We start from the raw sequence: 23,319 nt of genomic DNA, 5'->3' as shown, positions 1-23,319 counted from the left end.
CAGGGGCTGATCCAAGATCCCTGATGAGGTCATTGCTTTCTACTTCTCTTAGTTGAGACTGGCCTTTCCGTCCTTGGAAGACCTAGGAACAGCCGGTATCTCTTTCCTCTGGCCTTGCAATTGATCTGTGGCCATAAAGATTGATCCTGGACATATTCCCCAAGGCTGCCCACCCCCACTCCCTGGTCAGGGGAAAATCCTTAACTCTGAGTCACAGATGGAGGGGTCCTGCCATCTTTTGTCCGGCACACCTCACCTTCTCTGGAACCACAGGAGGCCAAGGACCCCACCAATGCCCATCTCCTCCTTGAAGACCTCGGTGATGGGCATGCCCGCATAGATGAGCTCCTGTCCTCGCTCGTCACAGATGCTGGTCATGAATGAGGCAGGTTTGCGGATCAAACCCAGCTCCTGAGCAGAGACGGGGGAGGGGGAAGCAGCACAACGTGACCACAGAACCACAGTGTCTCAGGTCTTAAATTCTGACTGCCAAGTACCAACCCTCAGACCAACGCATCCCAAGAAAGAAGTACAAAAGCCCTTCTATTATCTGGTTTTCATTGTAGAAAACAGGAGGGCCATGCCCACGGCAGCCACAGTTCGCTTCCACAGGTTCGTTTTCACCTCACAAACATGTCCTAGCGAGAGGGAATGAAGCTCAGAAACCAACCCAAGGTCACCTGGCTAAGAAATGCAAGACTGAACCCAAAGGGAAATTTTTCTAACACTCCACCTTTAGCTGCCAACCCCCCACCAAAATGTAATGAGGCATGTGGCTGTGGAAACAGGGGATCCCTTCAAGATGTCCTTCACCCAGGGAAAGGGATTGGGGCGTCGCTGCCAACTCTGCCTACGCCCATTTCTCCAATTATCCCCTATCAACTTTAAGATTTAAAAAAAATTTTTTTTGGAATTTTAAAATAATAAACGTGTGTTCCAAGCCCAGAGCACACACTGCAATCTCAGCACTAACCACTGGGGAGAAGGGCCCTATTGATTTTAATTTAAAAACGCCTTTCTGCCTTAATGTTTGTCAGTTTAGTGGACATCTATCTGGCCTTTCTTTCTCTACTTTTATTTATATATATAGACACATGGAGACTATACAACACTGTTTTGTGTACATACATTTTTTCATAATCATGATATACTGTCCCATAATGTCCTATTTACTCAATGAACTTGAGCTCCACAAATGTCGGCACATACATAGATCTAGCTCCTTCCTTTTAACTGCTGTATAGTATCCCATCATCATATGACAAAACCACAACTGAGCCATTCTTCCACTGATAACCCTCAACTGGAAAAATCTTGAACACATTTGTGTGAATGCATAAGCATTCCCCTGAAGTAGCTTTCTAGATACGGAATCACTATGCCATCAGGTGTGAACACTCATTTTTTTTTGGTAGTAATCTCCATACCCAATGTGGGGCTTGAACTCACGACCCCAAGATCAGGAGTCACATGTTCCACGGACTGAGCCAGCCGGGCGCCCCAGGGGTGAGCACTTTTAAATCTGATATTACCCAACTGCCTTTCAGAAAGGTTGTGCCCGGTTCCACTCCCACCACCAGTGGACAAACGCACCAGTGTCCTTACACCCACAGAGACACAACATATTATCAAAGAATTTTTTCCTTGTTGACCCAAAAGGGGAAAATTGGTATCACAATTGAGCATTTATTTTTTCATCTTGAAAGGTCACTTCCTACCCATTTTTCTAGTGGTCTTTTAAAAACGGATTTCAGAGAGTTCTTGGGTCTTAAGAAAATTAGCTTTTCATCTCTGTCGCTTAGACGAGCAGGCAGAGCGGACACTCTGCTTCGCCCTGAAGCCCCTTCAAGCAAGTGCAAACAATTCTAGGGGACGCTGTCTGTCTGCAGCCCCCCGTTTCCAGGCCAGGCCACGTGGCCGTGGGAGAGACATGCTGCCCTTCGCCCTCTTGGGCCCTGAATTTGTTTTCCCCGTTGGTTGGAAGGGGCAAGCTCACAAGCTCCAGCACACAAGGAGGGGCTGGAGTCCAAGTATCATCGTCAAGGTTTCTTCCGATGCCCTTGGAGTGAGCCTCAGGGGCATGGTTTGGAGGCCAGAGCAGCGATTTGTAGGGTTGCCGCAACTAGTAGGGCAGGCCTGGCTTCCAGGGATTTGAGCCAGGTCAACTCAAAACCCACCCCAGCGGCCCCCCAGTCTGCCTCACCCACAGGCGAGGCGTGGCGGCACCTACCCTGGCCCAGGAGTAGTCCATGGGCACGGTTGGAGGCGGCACCTCCTGAGCAGGGACAATGACTCCTCTGGCCACAAGATCTTCATACACAGACCTGGGAGGCGGGGGAAGGGACGAGAGAAGACAGCCATGGATTTCATGCTTCTGGGTGCTTCGAAGCCATCCCAGGAACGCTCCTCCATCTAACCCCAAAACTCCAGGTTTTCTGGCTCTGCCCCCCCTCCTGGCAATGCCTTACTCCAGGGGATGCCTCACACCAGCTGGATTCCTGAGAACTGAAGGAAATCCGGGTCTGGCCAAGACCCACCCACCAACCCCATGGGACTTTACAGAAAGCTGAATCTGGAGGCTAAGGAAGGACAGAGGGGAGGGATGGGAAGACACACGGGTTATCCAATAACTGTTCATCGATCACGTAGAGGTGACACCTTCTAACCGTTTCTGTGCGCATTTCTTATTTACAGAACAGCCAAGTAGGTACGCTCAGAAACCGAACATGTTTTACTACCAGTCTGAACGGCCTGTAACTGCTGTGTCTACAAACAAAATAAAACAAAAAGCGAAAAGAAAGAAGAGATTTCGGACCACCTGTACAATTGCACTCATCACTTAAAAGGGACCAGGAATGTCAGACACCTCTGTGTCAGAGAGGCTGCAGTCCTCATGGGGGAGCTGGAAAGGGAGCGGGAGGCTGGCGTCCTCCCCATCGTCCACTTACTGGATGATTTCTCCAAGTTCATCAAAGCTCGGGGGCACAAACACTCCTGCCTCCTTCAAAGCCTGGTTCTTGGCTACTGCAGTTTCGGAAGCCTGGTTGGCGCAAGCTCCGGCATGGCCGAACTGTACCTGGAAGGCAAAGGGGAGAGGCTTTACTGGGCCTGTTAATCCCCGGAGGGAGAGAACAAAGGCTCCTGGGAACGTCTGTACCCATTACAGGCGGGACCCTGCTAAACGCTCTGCGCGAATCACTTCAGGCCTCACAGAGCCGCACTTAGCAGGTATGCCAAATGACTTTCTACTTAGAGATGAAGGGACTGCAGCACCGAGAAGCTCAGGAGCTTACCAGAGGTCACAAAGCTGTTGTGTACCGGAGCCAGGACACAAAGCCTGGTGGCCCATCTCTCTGAGCCAACGGTGGGGTGGGGGTAGGGGTGGGGGTGGGACGGAGAACAGCAGGTAGTTGCGAGCCACCGTGAGAAGTGAAATTACACGGTGGCAACCTGAGGCTGAGCTGACCTCACAGACAGGGTCTGATTACCTGCACATGCTTTTTATAAAATAGGTCCAATATTTAAAAAAAAAAAAAAAATCTCATGTCAAAATACAAGTGTCTAGCTTATTTATTTATTTACTAAAGATTTATTAAAAAAAGATTTATTTATTTGCGAGAGAGAGAGAGAGACAAGCAGGGGGAAGGGCAGAAGGAGAGGAGAGAGAGAATCTCAAAAGCAGACTCTGCTGAGTGCGGAGCCAGACAAGGGGCTCGATCCCATGACCCTGAGATCATGACCTGAGCCGAAATCAAGAGTCAAATGCCTAAGCGACTGAACCACCCAGGCACCCCTCCTAGCTTCTTTTTAAAAAGTCAGACTGTATGGGGCATCTGGGTGGCTCAGTCGGTTAAGTGTCTGCCTTCGGCTCAGGTCATGATCCCAGGGTCCTGGGATCAAGCCCCATATCGGGCTCCCTGCTCAGCGGGGGGTCAGCTTTTCCCTCCCTCTGCCTCTTCCCCTGCTTGTGTATGCTCTTGCTTGTGCTCACTTTCTCAAATAAATAAAATCTTAAAAAAAAAATAGTCAGATTGTAGGTGGCTCAGTCGGTTGGGCGTCCAACTCCTGGTTTCAGCTCAGGTCATAATCTCAGGGTCATGGGATGGAGAGAGAAAGAGTTTATTTATTTATTTATTAAGTAAATAAATCTTAATAAAAATTTTAAAAGATACAAACTCGTATTGTCTGTAGGCCTATATTCCCACATGGCAACAATCACCTGGAGCCAAGTAGCACCAGCCCCCTTCCACCTGACGGTGCAGTAAGAGAAACGCTAAATCCAATGGCACGGGGGTGACTGGCTACGGGAAGCGAGCATCAGGGAAGAGAAAACCTCTGGAAAGAGCTACATGGTAACCGTGTCTTTGACCACGCAATGCGGGAAATGAGGTAACCAAATGAGATGTGGTACAAAACCCCGATCAGGGCGGCATGAGGTGGGTCATCGCAGTAACATCGAACCTGTTTGCGTAAGACTACACACAGACACTTTTCTGTGCACTTGACTCACTTCATCTTTCAACAGCTATGGCTACTTCCAACAAGAAGGGAAACAGAACGCCAGAGGGGTAACGTAACTTGCCCAAGGCCACACAGGTAGGATGCCGTAGCATCGGAACCCAGGCAATGTGGCCTCTCCCTGTGTTCTTACCCACTACATATAACAAAAGGGGCCTTAAGTGTCAGAAAGGTCAGGAACCGCTGCTCTGGTTAGAGACCCTTGAAAACACATGCTCTAAAGCACAGGCTCCCGATGCGTTCTTTATAGGACCGAATCTGCATGGGTGCATGGGGTGGGAAGGAGAAGAGATTCTGTACTCAAATGCATGGAAATACATGGAAAATGCTGAGCCACCGAGGTGCCCTTTATTTATTTGAGAGAGAGAGAGAGAGGCAGGAGGAGGAAGAGCAGAGAGAGGGACAAGCAGACTCTGTGCTGAGTAGTGTAGAGCCCGACACAGGACTCGATCCCATGACCCTGAGATCATGACCTGAGCTGAAATCATGAGTCAGATGCTTAACTGACTGAGCCACCCAGGCGTCCCCAAAAACCAAAATTTTAAAAGGCAGATAGATTATGCATGTTCATAATTTATAGACGCTCCCCTTTCTGTTTGCTTGGGTTTGTTTTTGTTTTGAGGACCATTGCTACGGGACCAGTGTTTTGTGGAACCCAGTTCTGAAAAATGTCACCTATACAAACACCTCTGGTGTCTACTCCCATTGCTCAGTTCTTAATTCTGTTTTCCTGAGGAGCTCTCTCTGCTTGCCAACAGGTGGGGATTTTGTTGCATACCTATCTTACCTCCTATATAGGGCAGAAAGTTCTGCAAGGTCATGTGACCTGCTTAAGACATAAAAAATCACCTATTAGCTGGGCAGTCACTGTATATACTCTACTACATTTGTGAATGCTTGACATTTTATAATGTTTTAAAAAATTAATTGAAAGACAGAAAACACTGTGAGGACTTGTCCCATCTCTGGGGTGATGATGGGTGCCCAGCCAGGAAAGAAAGAGTGAGGTCCTTGCCCTGTTGGGAAGTGTCCCCCAACACAGCAGGGGTGGGGAGGTGGAGGGCTTTAATGCACAGCTGGTTAAGAGAAACAATGCAGGGGTAGGGAGGAATTATTTTTGGCTGCTGTGGTGGAGGGGAGAGCAGTCAAGAAGAAAGAAATCAGGAAGAGCTTCACAGAATCGGTGAACTGGGGAATGGAATGGAGCATTTGCTAAGACCTGTAGCTGCCATTTTCTTTTCTTTTTAAAAAGATTTTATTTATTTATTTGAGAGAGAGCACGCACACAAGCACAGGGAGGGGCAGAGGAAGAAGGAGAAATAGGCTCCCCGCTGAGCTGGAGCCCAATGGGCGGCCTGATGCTAGGACCCTGACATCATGACCTGAGCTGAAGGCAGAAGCTTAACCGACTGAGCCACCCAGATGCCCCTGGGTTTTCTACTGTATGGCTGTGTCGTGATGACATATCCCCTTCTGACCTGCATTTGGGTTGTTCCATTTTCTGCCATTACAACATCATGAGTTTCCTTGCATACACACGGAAATATTTTCACGCATAGACCCCTACAGTAAATTTGTAGAAACGGAACCGCTGGTCCAAAGGACAGGTGCATTTTCCAACTGCACAAGTATTGCCACCGTGAGGTGGGCAGGAATCTCAGCGGGGAAGGCAAGCATCGCAGAGAGGAAGAACAGGGTGACAGGCTTACTGGCAGGAAGGGTGGGGGCTCAGCGTACGGATTAGCACTGTGGCGGGAAGCCTTATGGCCCAGTCTTGTCTTCATCCGTACACAGCACGCATGCTGCCCGTACAAGGCCTCACGCTCGGAGCCTGCCCAGCTATTGATCACTGATCAGTGACAAGTCTTTGCTTCCCCGATTTCGTCACCACTGATAGGCCATCTTCACGACAGAGGGTCCGCTAAGTTGGAGTCCCAGGGCTGCGGTCTGGCTTGCCAAACCCACAGGAGCAGGCTGCCTGTCCCGGCTGCGGTCCTTGTATGCCTCCGGGCACTTTCACGTCCAGAACAAACCTGGCTTTCTTCTACAGCCCCTCCCCAGTTCTGCACCTGGTGCGTGTCCTCTCCCTTCTCTGCCTCCCTTTGGCTCAGCAAACCCCTCTCTCATCCCTTAGATGCAGCGCAAGCCTCACCTTCCCTGCAGAGCCATCTCAGCTCCTCCGGACAGAGGCGCGCCGACTCCAAGCAGGGACTCCGAGCCTTGCTCTGGCCTTCATCTGCTGATGACTGCCCCCCCACCCTCCAGGGGACTTAACCTCCCAGAAAGCAGGGCCCCGGCTGGACCTTGCAGTAACCCAGCAAGTAATAAATGATCATCGGAGGAACGAGCTGCTAAAGACGATGACCTCACAGTTCCCCTGGAACGCCCCCCTTGGCCTCCCTGTCCAGAAGTGAGCTGCCCCGACTGTACCTCAGAGGAGAACATGGTGGCACATGTCCCGATGCACCAGCAGACCACGGGCTTGGTGAGGCGGCCCTCCTGGATGCCCCGGCAGATCTTGTATTCCTCAGTGCCCCCTATCTGCCAAGGAACAGGGAACGAGAAAAAGCCCGCAAGTTAGTAGAACCCACTGCAGCAGGAAAAGCTCCCCCAAATCCGGCTGGGGTCAGAGGCACCAGCAGTCCTGAGTTACAGCTTGGCTAGAAAACGAAGAGGCCTGGGCTCTGGCCGAATAACAGCCTGTGAGACTGAGACTGGACGCAAGGAAGAACTGTGACGGGGGAGTGGGCAACCTCTGGAGTCCCTGGGACTCTCCCCTCCCCGATCTAAGGGTATAAGATGATTTCGGATCAGACCTGCTTAGGTGCACAAGCAAGGAATGGGGTTAAAGAACTCTCCCGAACTAAAAAAAGTGCGCTCCTTACTCCAGCTATGCACTGCTCAAGAGACCAAGGTCAGCGAAAAGCTGCTTCTTTATTGCTACTAAAATGTCTTGTGCCACCAAGAGGCAAGAAGTTTTTCTGGAACAAACATGGCAGTGTTAACGGTGACAGCCTCTATGCCCCAGAGCGCAGGGAGCGGGACTACCAGGGACTGTCACGTTAAGTTATAAATAACCAAAACACATGCATTTTTTTTTTTTAATGGAGATCATGCATTACTTTTAGAGTCAGAAAAATAAAATAAACAAAACAAAACAAAACTCACCTCTCCAAGAACCACAATCATTTTTACTCCTGGAGTATCCTGGTAACGTAACACGTGATCCATAAATGTTGAGCCAGGGTACCTGGTGGGAGCAGAGAGAACACATGGGATCAAGGAAGCCTGGGGAGGAATGTACAGGTGGAGGAAACTACCAGGAACACGAGAGGCTTCTCGTGAGTGTGGGTGTCCTGTGAGGGCCCAGAGATGCCTCAAGTGTTGGGGGGTAATGAATGAAGCACAAGGGAAGGCAAGGAGGAGAAGGGAGGTTTGCCTGGCAGTAAGAGATGATTACAGAACACGTGTGCGGTGGTTTTAAAATATGGCTGCAGGGGCGCCTGGGTGGCACAGCGGTTAGGCGTCTGCCTTCAGCTCAGGGCGTGATCCCGGAGTTCTGGGATCGAGCCCCACATGAGGCTCCTCCGCTGGCAGCCTGCTTCTTCCTCTCCCACTCCCCCTGCTTGTGTTCCCTCTCTCGCTGGCTGTCTCTATCTCTGTCAAATAAATAAATAAAATCTTTAAAAAAAATAAAAATAAAAAAATAAAAAAATAAAATATGGCTGCAGATTCTTCTAACAAGGTGCAACCTCATGTCTCTCTTGCATATGGGTCCGACTTGATGATCAGTTTCTAACAAACAAAAGGGGGCAGGGTTTTAGAAAGAACAGCTTCTGTCTGGCCTCTCTCTTGAACCGCTCACTCTCGGGGACGCTGGCCACGAGGCCCTGAAGACACTGAGCAGCCTGTGGAGAAGCCCACAAGAAAGCCCCTTGCCAGCCTGCGGATGGGCCCTGTCCAGCCCCGGGCAGGCCTTCGGATGACAGCACCACTGTAGCCAGCTAGTAAGGTGAGAGAGGGTGGTGTGCCCACAGAGGGCACAGAAGCGCCATGCACTGCCCCCCATAACTTGCCACATGTGTTTCCTTCCTCTGGTTGTTCCGGGGTTCTGCGAGCCATTCTAGTAAATTATCAAACCCAAGAAGGGAGGTCTGGAGACCCCCCCCAAGGTATAGCCAGTCGGTCAGGAGCATCGGAAGCCTGGACTTTGCCATTGGCATCTTGTGAGGCTGGGCCCTTCACCTGTGGGATCTGGTACAAACTCCAGATAGATACTGCCAGAATTGAAATGCATCGTAGGACACCCAGCAGAGAACTGGAGAACTGCTTGGCAAGGGGGAAAAAAGAAAATCCCAACATCCGCTAGCCAGAAGGGTCAGTGAGGCCATGGTAGAGAGTAGAGAAACAGTTCTTCCTTTCACTATTACGGACTACAGTTAACACCTGCCGAGTACCGGCTAAGTGCCAGGCTGTATGAGCCGCCTTCTATAAATATCACCCTCACTTAATCCTCGCAACAGCCCCATGAGGTGGCTGCTATTATTTTACCCATTTGATCTGTAAGGATGGTGGAGTCTACAGAGGGTAAGTGACCTGCCCAAGACACCTCCCTGGTCAATACAGAAACTGGGATTTGAGGCCCTTTCTCTGATTTCAGACTTAGTCCTACCAACTGCTGCCCTCTGCTGCCTCCCTATGGCCACAACTCTGACAACAAACAGAATTACCCCCAAAGCCCAAACACCTTTGAAAAACATTTCCCTGGTTTTGTTTTTCTTTCTGATTTCACGCCGATGTCAGTCCCGAGACGGGGTAGAAATGCCCTGTTTTATGGACTTCCCTCGGTGGCAGCAAGCAGAGATTGGAGGACCCAGTGCCCCCTTTCTCCCAGCCCACCACTCCCCAGCGTGGAGGCCCACCCTGGCCCAGCCGATCACCTGTCCCCGCCGATGGCCACGCCCTCGTAGACGCCATCTGTGGTCCGAGAGATGATGTTGTTGAGCTCATTTGACATGCCCCCCGAGCGCGAGACGTAGGCCACGCTGCCAGGGCGATACAACTTGGAGGCCAGAATGTTGTCCAGCATCCCGCCTGTATTCCCGATCTTAAAGCACCCGGGCTTGATGCCTCCAACCTGTGACGGCAGAAACAGCAGTCAGGGAGGAAGTGTAAGCTCCTGACTGACCACGGAGCTCAGGGGAATCACGAGGCCCAATGCCACCTCCTCAACTGCCCGCTGGCCAGGATGGGAAGAAAACGGTCCGAGAGAGCTAACACCTGCACACTGGGTTTCCGGCTTAGGAAGAATCTCACCTCTCCCTCGCGAGCCATGACGCAGAAAAAAAGAGAACCTTACTTGGAAAACATGGCTTCTACTGTAGATTCAAATATGTATACTCAGGATTAAGTCCTCTCTCCCTTGCTCTAAAAGGGTGACAGCACCCAGGAAAAGTGGAAAACACAGGTGTGCCCCTCTGCTCAACATCACCCCCAGCCTCAGAGAGGAAAGAAAGGCCCCTTGCTTAACTCAACAATCTGACTGTCAGACAAATTTTTAATGCAACGACTAAGGAAGAAGAACAACAAAATATTTCCAGAGCAAGTTCTTTCTATGTGAAGACCTGTGGGCCAAGAAAACCTCGAAGCGGATTCCTCTTCAGTTCATAATTAAAGGAGTAATCAAAAACTATGCTATGGTTGTATGAAGGTGGGCAAACACACAAAAAATTCTTCCCGTTAGCCCCCTAAAACTATAAAGGTGATAAGGACCGGGGAGAGAGCACTTTAAGTAACTAGATATGAACAGACTGACTTTCAATGGGTACTCTCTGAATTTTTTCAACCTAAGAGGGAACCAGAGAGTCAACAAGTTCGCTTTCTATGGGCCCAGAACTTCGAACAACAGCCTTGAACTTAAAAGGCTTTCCGGAAAGGACACTCACAGTGGCAGGTCCAATGATGGTCACTCCCTTCTGGTCCGCCTTCTTGATCAGCTTCCTTGTGAGGGCCTCAGGGATGCCTTCAGCTATGATGGCAATGGTCCGGATCTAAAGAACAGTCCCTTTCTGTTAACTTTGTGCCTCAGATGAAGCAATGAGGCGGCACCCTTTATAGGACCCACCTCCCACACCTCCTTCCAGGCTCTAAGAACGAAGTATGTTAACAGTATGCAACCCCTTCTTCCCATAGGCCTCTGTCCCTAGTCTGACCATTCCAACCCTCTCCCAAAAAGGGAGAGGTGTAGACATCCAAAGCCAATCTCCATCAGTTAACACCACAGTAACTCGGTAACGAAGCAAGAACAAATGTTTCTGAAAATCCACTACTATCAAAAGTAGCTATATTTTCTCCCATCTAAAAACCCACAAGACTCAGACCCACCTGCTCCCCACCTGTCCTGGTGCCTAACATAAAGCAGGTATCTATGGGCTTTTTCCACTGTGTCCTCTGAGTCTCTGACTCTATGTCCCACAGTCAGTATGGGACGCAAATGAGCTGCTTACGCACTCAGACCAGAGTGGGCTGGGGGAGAAAGCCAGAAGGAATGGGAGTGGGCAGGAAAGATTGAGAACTATCTCCCTCTGGCTCTAGACCAGGGGCCAGCAAACATTTCTGGCTTTTTTTGGTCATGTGGTCTCTGCAGTAACTACTAAACTTTGCCTCTATAGCATGAGGGCAGCCAAGAACAATACATAAATGAACACAGCCTGGCTGTGTTTCAATAAAACTTTACTTATAAAAACAGACACTGAGCTAGGTTTGACCCTTAGGCTATAGTTTGCTAAACTTTGCTCTAGAATAAAAAAGCTGCTCATTTTCAGCAGGTATGCTTTTGTTTTTGCTTCACTGAGATGGCAAAACAAGCTGACATTCTCCAGTCATACACTGAGCTAAGCCAGTCTGGAATCAGTAATTTTGAACAGAAGAATCAATATCTTAATCTACAAAGACTCATACAAATCAGTAACAAAAAAGACAAATACCTCCACAGGGGGAAAAAAAAAAAAAGAAAGGGGAGAGCAAGTCACAAAATATAAACGGTCAATAAATGTTTTTAAAAGCTCATCTTAGGGGCGCCTGGGTGGCACAGAGGTTAAGCGTCTGCCTTCGGCTCAGGGCGTGATCCTGGCGTTATGGGATCGAGCCCCACATCGGGCTCCTCTGCTATGAGCCTGCTTCTTCCTCTCCCACTCCCCCTGCTGTGTTCCCTCTCTCGCTGGCTGTCTCTCTCTCTGTCAAATAAATAAATAAAATCTTTGAAAAAATAAAAAAAATAAAAAATAAAAGCTCATCTTAGTTAATAATCAAAGATATGCAGATTAGGGATGACTGGCTGGCTCAGTTGGTTAATCATCTGCCTTCAGCTCGGGTGGTGATCCCACAGTCCAGGGATCAAGCCCCAAGTAGGGCTCCTTGCTCAGCAGGAAGTCTGCTTCTCCCTCTCCCCCTGCCCCTCCCCCCACTTGTGTGCGCACACGCGCACGCAATCTCTCTAATAAATAAAATCTTTAAAAAAAGATGCAAATTAAATAAAATGCCTATCACTTATCAACTACCTGCTTGTTTATCTTAGAGAGAGACAGAGTGCGCATGTGGAAGCAAGGGTGGAAAGGCACAGGAAGAGGGAGAAAGAGAATCTTAAGCAGGCTCTCCCCCCAGTGCAGAACCCAACTCGGGGCTCCGTCTCATGACCCTAAGATCAGGACCTGAGCTGAAATCAAGAGTCAGATGCTTCACCGAAGGAGCCACCCAGGCGCCCCCATACATGTTTTTAAAATGCAAACATTCAGTGTTGGCCAGGGTACAGGGAAGCAGGCATTCTTGAATCACTGATGGAGTTTATGTCCTTACAACTTTTCTGGAGGGCACCTGGGCAGGACAGATCAAAGGCTTTCAAACCTGCACATTCTGATGCGGCAGTCTGATGTCCAGACATTGATGCTGGGGAAATAATTAAGGACATACACAAATGTCCATCTAAGATGCTCACCACAAGACCCGAGAAAGCGTCACGGATGCTGCTGGTGAACATTTATGGATGTGGAAAGAGTAACTGAAGAAAAGGGACTACAAAACAATCACGGACAGTGTGATTCCACAGGTTCCAATCCAGAAAAAGGAACGGAGGAGGATATATTCAAATGTTGGCAACTGTGTTTCTGGGAAACAGGAATTGACTGAGGTATTCGTTTTTTTTCTTTTTACTTAATAGTATTTGAGTTTCCTCTATAATAAACATGTAATAATTTTGTAATAAGAAGTTGCTTTTGATCCTGTTGTGAAAGCCGGTCTTAGCAGCACAGGGAGGACCTGGTGGGGGCAGATGATGCTGAAGGGACTGTTAGCCTGGGTAAGCAGCCCCGTGCAGCCTGCCGGCCCTCAGTTACCCCTCGACCTTCTAAAGATCGTGTGTATCCAACCGCTTCCTCCTGCTCCACGGGCCGGTCCTGAATGCCAAGCCCTTCGCCCCCGGTGGCAGTGCCGGTAGACAGCATTCAGCTTTCCCCACTTCCCCACCCCCGCGCCCACTGACCTACCTGCGCGTAATTCATGGTCTCAATGGTACTGTCGTAGGCTGAGCGAAGAGAGGCAAAGTTGATTAGCACGTCTACTTCTGGGTGTTTCTTCATGGCGTCAGCCATGTTCTTGAAGACAGGGATCAGGATCTCCTTGTGGCCCCAGTAAAACTTCTGCTTGTGGTCCCCGCTGTGAGAAAGGAGGAGGAGGGGTCAGGATAACCCCAAATGTCAGGGCTGGGGAGGGGGAAGCCGAGGGGAAGAGCTTCATCGAGAAGGTGGAGGGACCCATGTGTGGGAAACAGATCCCCCAGGAATATGGATCGCCCCCAGTCTGGGAGGACAGACGCTTCCCCAGCAAAAGGGATAATCTTGCTGGCTCCCCCAGGTCTGTCTTAGTGAGGGAGAAGAGATGAGGAAATCCTACTTGGCAGCCATCTCTAGCTTCCCACCGTGGTGGGACTCACGTGAAAGGGTACACCATGGCGGCCACCGAAGGCTCATCTCGGGAACAGACGTAGTCGAAGTCCAGCATGCCCTGTACGGCCCGGGTCTGCATGCCCCACACGATGGCCTTGGTGTGGCGGGTGGGCAAAGACACAGCGAGTGCACCCAGAACACACACTCCCGGGAGACGGCCAGGGCTGCCACAACCCTCCACACCCTGGTCCAGGGAAGGGGGCTCATCACCATGGCAAAGGGACGTCAAGAGGCTGGGACTCCGAGAACTGGGGGAAGATGTGGCTTGGTTTCTTTGCAAAGAGGTGACACAGACAGCAAAAAGAGCTAAGAGGGCCTGCCTCGCTGCTAAAGGCTAGCAATGAACGCAGAAAGGAGTCCCGTGCAGAGGAAAGACCCACAGGCGGAGAACCCCTATAGGACCTGCTCCGTTTCACAGGAAAGGCATATAATCAGCATTTTGCTTACATGCAAATGAAGGCTTGATCAATTATTTTTAAAGACTCTGAGAAAAAACCTCAAGCTCTTCCAATTCTGGTGGCCGCACGACTTGAAACAACCCAACACTCATCACCTCTAAATCCGGATATAAACCAGCCCGGCTCAGGATCCGAGTCCTCGGGATTCTAGGTCAGTGGAGGTCCGAAGAAGAGGGTGGCTGCAGCCTTATTTTTACCGGAGGTTCTGACCAGAGCATACTGGCTTCACGGCACCCCCCCAACATTCTCTGTGGGGTCCCCTCCTGCCCGCCGCCCTCTAGCAGGTGGCCTTCTCCTGCTCAGAACAGGGCTCTTGGGCAGTTCTCCAGTGGGCAGAAGAGTGAGGGGCAAAAGAAGGGGGGAGAAAAGCTGTCAGAGGTGCTTGCACGGCCTGAAGGGAAAGGCCCCTTCACCACCCTGCAGACAAGTGACCTGTGCCTCCCCTTCTGTGCAAGTCGCTGGAGGAAAGAAGGCCCCCGGGAGGTTCTCCGCTCCCCCAGGGAGAACAAGGCCCTGAGCTCAGGAGACATCTGGTATTAATTAACCTAGTGTACTAGTGCAGGCTTGGCTAGTCAGGTTCAAGGTCTGAATGAATAAATTCGAGATCACTCCCCCAAAGCACGCAGGGTTCTCATCCCTACACAGGCTGGCTTCTTTCTTCTCAGCTGAAAGCTTCTCATACCAGAACACTCCTGCTACTCCCAATACCTGGGACTTGCTGTCACCAGACCCATCTGGGTTCTCACGAGACATGAGATCACAGAACAAAGATAGTCACCTAATCCAGTACCCTCACTTCCCAGGCCCGGGAACCTGAAGCTCAGAGATGCCAGAGGACAGAGATCCTGTCCTCTGGCATCAGGGCCAGATTACAGACTAAATTACAATGCAGCTCAACTGTGCAAGGGAGGTGGGTGGGATACAAGCCAGGAGGCCCTGGCCTCTTCCCACCCTCAGGGGGAGCCCACACCTCCCTCCCCACGTCAGAGTGTAAGCAAGCACACAAACATGCATCTGTCTACCCAAGAGCGTACAGAAAGGGGACAAAGCCTGGAATCTCTCCAAGCCCCTGTGCACCTCCAGCATCAACAGGGCAGAATTCAAGCGTGCTCCTCCTCGAGCACAGAGATGGCAAAGCCGAGGGCCGTCATCCTCAGCCCACCAGCGGCAGGGGCTGACGTTCCCCAGCAGGCTCCTCTGCAGCCTCAGGGACTAATAGTAAGAGAACCCCAGCCCTTGGGCGGAAGGGCTCTCCGAACTGGGGTAGGCCCCTGTTCTCTCAGCACAGGGCTCAGCCTCAGCTCTGGTCTTTCAGGTAACAAGGGCTATTTCCAGAGACAGGAAACATAGGGATTACAGGCAGATGGTGAGAGGGCTGCATTCCTGACCTTTCTAGGGGCATATCTGATCCTAGCCTAGATGCCCCTTCCCCTCTCCTTAGCACGGGATCAAAGGTCATCATCAGAAGCTTCCCCTTGCCCAGGGAAAAATCTCCCACAGCTGTAAATGTCAAAAAGTTAAGTGGAAGCCCTGATGCTTTGAAGGGACAGGGGAGCATGTGTTTGCGTGAACGTGTGAGTGCGCGCGGCAAATGTCCCTTGCAAGTGGTGACCTCCTAAAGCAAGGCCCAGATCCCCGCTTAGATTTACTGCACCATCCCTCCGGGCTTCCACCTCTCTCCTTGTCTAGCCTGCCTTCCAACCAAAACCCAGAGAAATCTGAACCTGCTGCTGGCACTGAGAGCTCAGGAATGCAGGAGGCAGTGGTGAGGCTAGGTGGGGGAAGTAGGAAAAGAAGAGATCAGGAGACCCAGATGGGAATCCGGAGGGCTAGGCTGCCCTCCTTGCCCCTGCGCTGCCACTCCCCCTTCAGTTTCCATGGCTCCCTCCTTCCCAGGACGCCCCTCCCTCCTCAGCAGACACCACTCCACTCTCCAAGGCTGGGAGCCTGGCTCTTGCTCCCACGCTCCCTACCCTGTCCTGTCTTGTCCGGAGTGTGGAGCCAGAGACAGCAGACCAGGAGAGCGCTGAGTGGGGATGGGAGCGACTAAGCAGGGTTGGGAAAGCGAGGGAGAGCAAAGACTAGGACTTGGGGAGAAACAAAGCACACGGTAAGACTATAACCCGCTAACAAAGCCACACACAGAGCTGGGGCGGGGCGGGGGCATCCTACCTTGCAGGGATCTTGGACTTGGGACTGAATCTGTCAAAGAAAATGACCAAGGCAGCTGAGTCACCTGCTGGTGGCTGGAGGCTTTGGAGGGAGAGGGTGGGAAGAGGGAAGGATCCCAAGGACAAGTCTCACAGGGCTAATGCCCTCACTGTCTCTCATCTATTCCACAATAGACAGGAGTGAAGCCAACAGAAGAGAAGAGGGCACTGATCAGCAGAGCAGAAGCAAGAAAGGCCAAAGGGCCAGAGAGGGGATGGGAGAGGTAAGAAGGCTTGGAGGGGGTGCAGAACACCAGAGGCCCCCAGGCCTGGTAGAGGGGCAGCTGGTCAGACCCCACCCTCATAATGCCAATCCCATGTTTGTCCCCACAAAGCACAATAAGATGATTAGGACACTGTGGGGCTGGACCTGTCACTGTGCTGTAGACACAGCTGCTGGTGTGGGGACTGCCGGGAAACAGCTTACAATCTCGAGTGCCTGGAGCCCATGGAACTATTTCACGAAAAGCCTCAAACGCACGCTGTCTGTACCAGGAAGAGGCTGCAACAGCCCTGTGCTGACCAATGTCTATTATCTCATGCTGGCTGCAAGGGCTGGCTGGCAGGGGTCGCGTCTGATGAACCAGAGAACGGACAGACAAGGGAGGCGAAATGCAGATAGGCTGGTATCGATGTGTGCTCTTAAGGTGGGCTCACAGGAAGAGCCCCAGGAGGTGGGATGGCCAGGAACTACCATGTGGGTGCTTGCTCTGCTGTCCCAGCTCCAGGCTCCTGCTCTCCACGGAGAAGCAGAGTCTGGGAGACCTTGCCACCTCCGGGTATTTCTGTAGCCCTGTCTCCTCCACAGCTTCCCTGCCCAGCTCACAGGCCCCCACAGGAAGTAAGGGGGTAGAAGATAGTGGGGAGCAGGGTGACCCTGGTGCAGGATGGGTCCGCAGTGCCACGAGAGCCCACAGGAAGGCTTGGGAAGGCCTGAGTCTTCATGTCCTCATGTCCATTTTGGCCCATGTGCCACGCCCACTCTCAAAGGAAAGCCCAAACCCCGTGCCAGTGCCCCAGCAGGGCCTGGACAGGGCAGGCGAGAGGGGGGGGGGCAGCGGCGGGTGCTGAGCCTGCTGGCAGTTACCTTGGGGCATGGCAGGCTTGGCCTTCTTTGCGGGTGCCACCTCATCGGCCCTGGACTCAGAAAAAGACGCCGTCCTGCTAGGGGCTGGAGTCTGGGGTGGGACAAGGAGACAGGGTAAGAGTCACAGGTAGCAACTGGGAAAAAGAGCTATTGGTCCTTAAGCTTTGGGTTCTTAAGGCTCAAAGAAATCAGGTAACAAGAACCACGTACAGAACTATCCTCTGCAAAGTGCTTCCAAAAGTATTATTCTAACAACCCTCTTGAGATAGGAATTAGTATTGAGGCTCCGAGAGGGTATAACACCAGCCAAGGTCTTGTTCTCAACACGATTTGAACTCTGGTCTGATTTTAAACCCCCTGGTCTAGGGGCACCTTGCTGGCTTAGTCAGTGGAACGTGCGACTCTTGATCTTGGCGTTGTGAGTTCAAGCCCCACGCTGGGCGTAGAGCTTACTTAAAAAACTAAAGTGATAAAAACCTCTGGTCTTTCCATTATACTACCTTGATTGGGCAGGAAAAGACTGGCAGCAATACAGAAACCACCCTGTCTTTCCCCAGTGCCCCCAGATGGTGAGGCTTAGAGTAGGGGCGCTGTGTTCTGGATGGGAGGGAGATAGGAGGGGGAGCTAAGGATGACCCGGCGTGCTCTAAGGTGGACGACGGGGTGCACCTACCGATGTACTCCCGCTGGCATTGAGGAGGAAGTTTGCAGTGTGAGCGGCTGTGGGTGGCTGGTTGGGGATGGGCCGGTGGCCCAGAGCCATGCCCACAATGGCCGTCATGTGAGTCTCAGTGCCAAAGACATGGATGGGGATCCCAGTGGTCTTCCCTGTGAGGGCAAGAAAAGAATCCATCATTCAAGTCTTCAAGTAACCACTCAAGTCTACATGACTCTGCAAAGGCCCCTGCCTGGCATCCAGTGCTTTCTTCTGCACAAGACCAATGATCCAGGACAGACCAACTACCCTATTTTCACCACCAAACAACTCTTTCCAAAGACCACCTGCTGATAAGAGCCAGAAAGAGCTTTCCTGATATCCTGAAGCAGCTGCGAACACAATTACGGTCTGCGCTGTGCTGCTGACCACTGGACCCCTTCAACTGTCGACCTTGACGTCTGCCTGGCCTGGCCTCTGTTCCCGAGCTCCCGGGCTCACTTCCTCAGGGCTCTGGCCCTTCTCCTCCCTCTGTGCGGAGCCCCCCCCATCATTCGGCTCAGCCTGACTGCCGCCTCCCAAGGAAGGCCTTCCCTGACTTCCTCCCTCCCCCCCTCCCCCTGCCTTACGCATGCCCATCGGACAGCAACTTCTTTTAGTAACCATTTACTTATTTAATGTCTCTGAGTTTAACGATGATGAACCTTCACTATGCCGTCCCCACGGCAGGAACTCAGTCGCAGTGAAAATGTAGGTGGGTTACTGTTTGCCAAATCCACCGGATTTGGGAACATGGGAGGATGGAAAGCTTCTGCCCTTCCAATCAAAGGGCACGGCACGCGCCCTGAGCAAGAGCATCTTGTCACCCCTCTGGACACTTTGCTTGAACCCCTGCCCCACACGTAACTGCTCTTGGCAATGGGGGCTGCACTAAAGACCAAAGCTGCTGGTGACAAGTTCACATGTCTCAGGCTCCGTAAGGTCAATGTCGGGAGACACACTCTTAGTCCAGACAGAAGAGGTCCCCAGCTTCTGGAAAGCTCTAAACGTGAGTCTCATGAACCTGCCTGAGACACTCAAAATACAGAAAGGAGAAAGGAAACCAAAACAGATGCCCCCACCCTCTTGCCCCTCATCTCAGCCAGGCACAATGCTCTCCCATCCTACTACCCGCCCTTCCTCTCCTCTCCCCCACAGGAGGTCTCCACCCTCCCGCCTCTGAACCTGCTGTCCCCCCTGGCAGCCAGACAACCCTTCCAGCCCGAAGTCAAGGTGTGCCCCTCCCTCAAAGTCTTCCACAGACTGCCTGCCCTGAGGCATGGCCAAGTGCTCCCGGCACCTGGACCAGCTCCACATGGCTCCCGCCACCTCCCTGCCTTGACTGCCAACACCCAGCCCTGCCCACTGGTCCCCGCGCAGCAGCACGCTCCCATTCAGGGCCTTGGAACTTGCCCTTCCCTCCGCAGTCACCACTGAGCTGCTCCTTCCTCTCCTCTAGCTCACTGCTCAAATGTCACCTTTTCGGTGACGCATTCTTGGATCACCCCATTAAAACTGGCCCCAGCCCCTCCCACACACGCTACCCCTTTCTTCGGCTTTGCTTGCTTTCACGGCACCTCACACTAGCTGACACAACAGCCCATGTTCTCAAGAGCACAAGGGCTTGCTGTCATGTGCACGGCTGTCACCACGGAGCTCGGCACAGAACGGGTGTTCCACAAATATTTGGTCAATGAATAGCTGAATGGCAATGCTTTATGAACCATTCTGAAGTTTAGGCCAAGGGCCCTGCATCACAGGAGCACAGCGAGTGGAAGCTGAAGCAAGCCGCAGTCCAGAAAGGGGGATGTATGAGCACACAAGTGTCTGCAGACCGACCCGCTTCTAGGACGCCCGAGGAGGCAGGCTGCCACAAAGTGGCGGGCAGAGAAAAGGTCCCCCCATCTTACCGACTTCTCCCATCACCCGCAAGCCCTCCTGATAGTTGGGGCCACCTCTTCGGACAAAGATGGTGACCTCATGCTCCTTCAGGGGGCCCTGGTAATCTCGAATTGCTCTCACGATGCCCTGGAAGCATGAAGGGCCGACAGACATGTGACTAAAAATCAGGCAGTGCTAAGTCAATTATTCTTCATCATGATAAACATACCAGGGTGTAGGTCACGAGGGCTGCTTCTCACGAAGAAGCATGGCGGGCCCTGGGCGTCAGGATTTCACGCGTGTGGACTAGACTACCCACCAGCAACCGAAAGGCCTAGCGCTCGCGGGCACTCGTGCTGTTGCTGAGGGAGACACCCCTCAATGCGTGGGGGGCTGGCTCCCGCCGCCCTTGTTATCTCTTACTGCAGTCTGGGGGGGGACATCGAGGCCAGGGTCCTATGCAAGAGTTCTCAGAGCTATCAGGACATGATCCACTTCAACATCCAAGTCCTACTGAAACCCCTTCCAGCAATTTCGGGGATCAGCGCTTGCAATGAGTATCAACTCTGGAAACGATTTGGGAGAACGCACAGGTGCGTACGAATTCCGTCTCTCCAGACAGGAGGCTAGTTTACAGAGTCCTGAGGGTGATGTCTCTCACCCAAGGCATTCCGCCTGAGGCTCCACACCCAGGTCCTGCCCCAGACCCGAGCACCCGACCAACACCAGTGCTTTCCTACAGGGCTGCTCCAAAACGAGCATAAAGCTGTCAAGATTCACCTGCATCAGATCCGTCTGTGGAATCAAGACCAATTAAGGGAAGCCTGTTTTAGGCAAGACTGACAAGGCCTGGGCCCCCACTTCAGAGATCACCTTCCAGGCTGACATTTATACTTATTCATTATTCTCAAAACTTAGACATGACTACCAGGTGGGACACCTTCTTCTGAACAGCCTCACTGCTCAGCACTGGACAGTTTGGAGCAAGATGTGGCCTCCTGAGGCGGCTGCTCGGAAGGGGACGACTCTCGAGCCACGTTAGTGCTATTGTCCTTCCTGACCAGTGGTCATGCTCTGAACTGTGTGCCCACGCCCCTGACCTGTGCACAGGGACCCAGGCTGACAGGCCCTGGCTGGGCGTTGGCTGGATGAACAAGAGCCCCTGATTATCGAACCATTTTCCTCACTCTGACCTTTTGGAGAAGACCCGGATCTATCCCAGTGTCTTCTGCATCCCCAACAGGGGACCCCGGGACAAGAGCCCCTACTGAGCTGGGTAAGTCATGAGAACCCGCTTCTGCCTCAAACCTTGCTTACGGAAACCTCCCTTCCTGGCTTCCCCCAAACCCACTTTCCCCAGAAACTGCACGGTCCCCTGTGGCTGGTTACCTTGAACGTGGCGGCCACATTGGTGAAATTTGCGATGCTGCCTCCAATGATGAGGATCTTGCCTGTGTTTGGAGTAGACGGGTTATTAGAAAGGTAGACTAGAACATACCAGAAATCCAACGGAGAGAGTTCTCTCCTCAGTAAGCAAAGGTCCCCCACACGTTAGGAGGTATCAGTGCAGAGGCTGGGTGGGGCGGGGAGCAGGCTGGCCTCCCCTGACGTCCGTTCAGTCTTAACCAACTCAGCTCTCCGTCACCTGTGCCGCCGAGCAGGAGGTTCCTCCAAACCCATGGAACCGCTACATCGTTTCCGGCTGGCGCTCAGAAACCCAGTTTGGTTTCTGGATACCCCCGGCAGGAACCTCTTCTGACTCAAGGGAAGGGGAACTGGCACGCATAATCCGCAAACCCTGGACAGGTGGTAAAGGGAAGCTGGGGATCCCACAGCCCAGACCGTACACGCGGAAGCGGGCCACTGAGATCTGAGTTCACAGCACTCAGAGCGCACTGCTACCTCCTCCCTCGCACCTACTCAGAGGGCTTGATGTACTCATCACCTCCTTGCCTCCCCGGAGCTCCCCCGTCATGCACACATCACCTCCTTGCCTCCCCGGAGCTCCTCCGTCTGACAGAGGTCACGCTGCCCATTGTATAGTTGGAGAAACAGAGATCCAGAAGCTAGATGACTAACCCCAGGCTACAAAGGACCGGGACCACCACCTCAGTGTGTCCTCGCCCAAAGCTGCTCCCACTGCAGCACAAGGGGCCGTCCCGGGGAAGGAGTGTGTGTGTCTCACCATCTGGGTGCTTCTCCCGGGTCATGAGGGAGAGGATCGTCTTGGCGTAGTCATAGGTCTGCTGCTCGCTGGGGGCGCCCGAGTACTCCCCGTAGTTTGCCAGTTCGTTGACACCCCCTAAGTCACAGATGGTGTCACTGCCGGGAGACACAGAAGTCGGTGCTGGCTCTGACTCTAGTGGCAGAGGGTGGCAGCCTGGTGCCGAGGACACGCAGATGCCCCCAGAGCCCTGTAGTCAGCCTACAGGACTGAGCCCTTGGGCCTCAGATGCTCCAGGGTCCACAAAAGTCACACTAGGAGGTTAACTGCACTGCATCAGGCTCTGCCGGCCCCAGGCCATGGCGGGGCTCTGGACTGACACTGGTAGGTAAAGGGAATAAGGAGGGCTTCCAGACACAAAGAAAAATCACGCATTCCAGGAGCCCCTGCCAGGCCGCCCAATGCAGAAGTGAAATGGTTGCAACCAGAGGAGGGCCCAGCCAGGCACAGAAGGGAACGCGGCAGATTACTGCCTGGAAACAAGCAGATGCCTACTGTGTTTTAAGTGAAAAACTACCAATTATCACACGGAGTATGGAATATGAGCCCAATATTCCTATAAAGTGTGAAAGTGTGAAGACTTATACAGGCACTAAAACAGCTGGAAGGAGGAAAGGAGGGGTGGGGAAACAGCCAGGCAAGGTTCACTTGTAGGTTCTTCTCCGTATTTACGGTACCTCTGCCTGAAGAGCGTATCGTTAACTATACAGATTAAACTAATAAAAGTAACCTCCTTCGGAAGCGAACAAGAAAGCTGCAGAAGACAGTGTACAGGGCAGGCTTTCACCAGAGCCTCTGCTCTGCACCAAGGGGAGAAAATGAAGAGCCCCACCCCCACTCCAAGGTGAAGCCATCTGATCCAGACCACGCACACATGGACTACAAGCAGACCTCGCCGCCATCCCTTCAGCAGCCCCTCAGTCACCTGTACACAACCGAGGCACCACCTCCGGCCACCATGGTCCAGATCCTCCCCTTGGGGTTCAGCAAGGTCAGCTTCAGGCTCGCCCCACTTTTGGCATCCAGGTCTGCAATGTAAGCTTCCTAGGGACCAGACAACAACAGGTGGGTCCTGGGGGTACCCCCTTCACTGGGTCCCAGCTCCCAGGACCCTACCCCTTTCCCTGGAGATACATGAAAAGGTCCTGAAGCCTTACTAGGGTCAGGGAGAGGAGCGGTGCAGGGTCCTACGTGCCTGGGACAAAAACATGACGATGTCCTCAAGTACCAAAACCACCCGTGGCCGTA

At 52.3% G+C, this 23,319-nt stretch overlaps 1 protein-coding gene across 1 annotated transcript in view; it reads right to left on the bottom strand.

Moving 5' to 3' along the window:
• The window catches only part of ACLY (ATP citrate lyase), a 39,780-nt gene that overhangs the window by 5,181 nt on the left and 11,280 nt on the right, over positions 1-23,319 (bottom strand). Inside the window, exons 9-24 of the mRNA XM_040640621.1 lie at positions 22,997-23,115; positions 22,033-22,169; positions 21,237-21,298; positions 19,877-19,994; positions 17,946-18,100; positions 17,273-17,363; positions 16,143-16,177; positions 13,505-13,641; positions 13,059-13,227; positions 10,464-10,568; positions 9,459-9,655; positions 7,687-7,768; positions 6,949-7,059; positions 2,949-3,076; positions 2,231-2,324; positions 257-411 (exon numbers count right to left, since the gene is read on the bottom strand). Coding sequence (XP_040496555.1) covers positions 257-411; positions 2,231-2,324; positions 2,949-3,076; positions 6,949-7,059; positions 7,687-7,768; positions 9,459-9,655; positions 10,464-10,568; positions 13,059-13,227; positions 13,505-13,641; positions 16,143-16,177; positions 17,273-17,363; positions 17,946-18,100; positions 19,877-19,994; positions 21,237-21,298; positions 22,033-22,169; positions 22,997-23,115 — 1,895 coding nt within the window. The remainder of the gene's footprint in view (positions 1-256; positions 412-2,230; positions 2,325-2,948; positions 3,077-6,948; positions 7,060-7,686; positions 7,769-9,458; positions 9,656-10,463; positions 10,569-13,058; positions 13,228-13,504; positions 13,642-16,142; positions 16,178-17,272; positions 17,364-17,945; positions 18,101-19,876; positions 19,995-21,236; positions 21,299-22,032; positions 22,170-22,996; positions 23,116-23,319) is intronic.

This window comes from Ursus maritimus, unplaced genomic scaffold (assembly GCF_017311325.1).
Source record: "Ursus maritimus isolate PB19 unplaced genomic scaffold, ASM1731132v1 scaffold_24, whole genome shotgun sequence".
In the NCBI taxonomy this organism is placed as follows: Eukaryota; Metazoa; Chordata; class Mammalia; order Carnivora; family Ursidae; genus Ursus; species Ursus maritimus.
The sequence above is the reverse complement of the archived record's forward strand: the minus strand, read 5'-3'. Positions and strand labels throughout refer to the sequence as shown.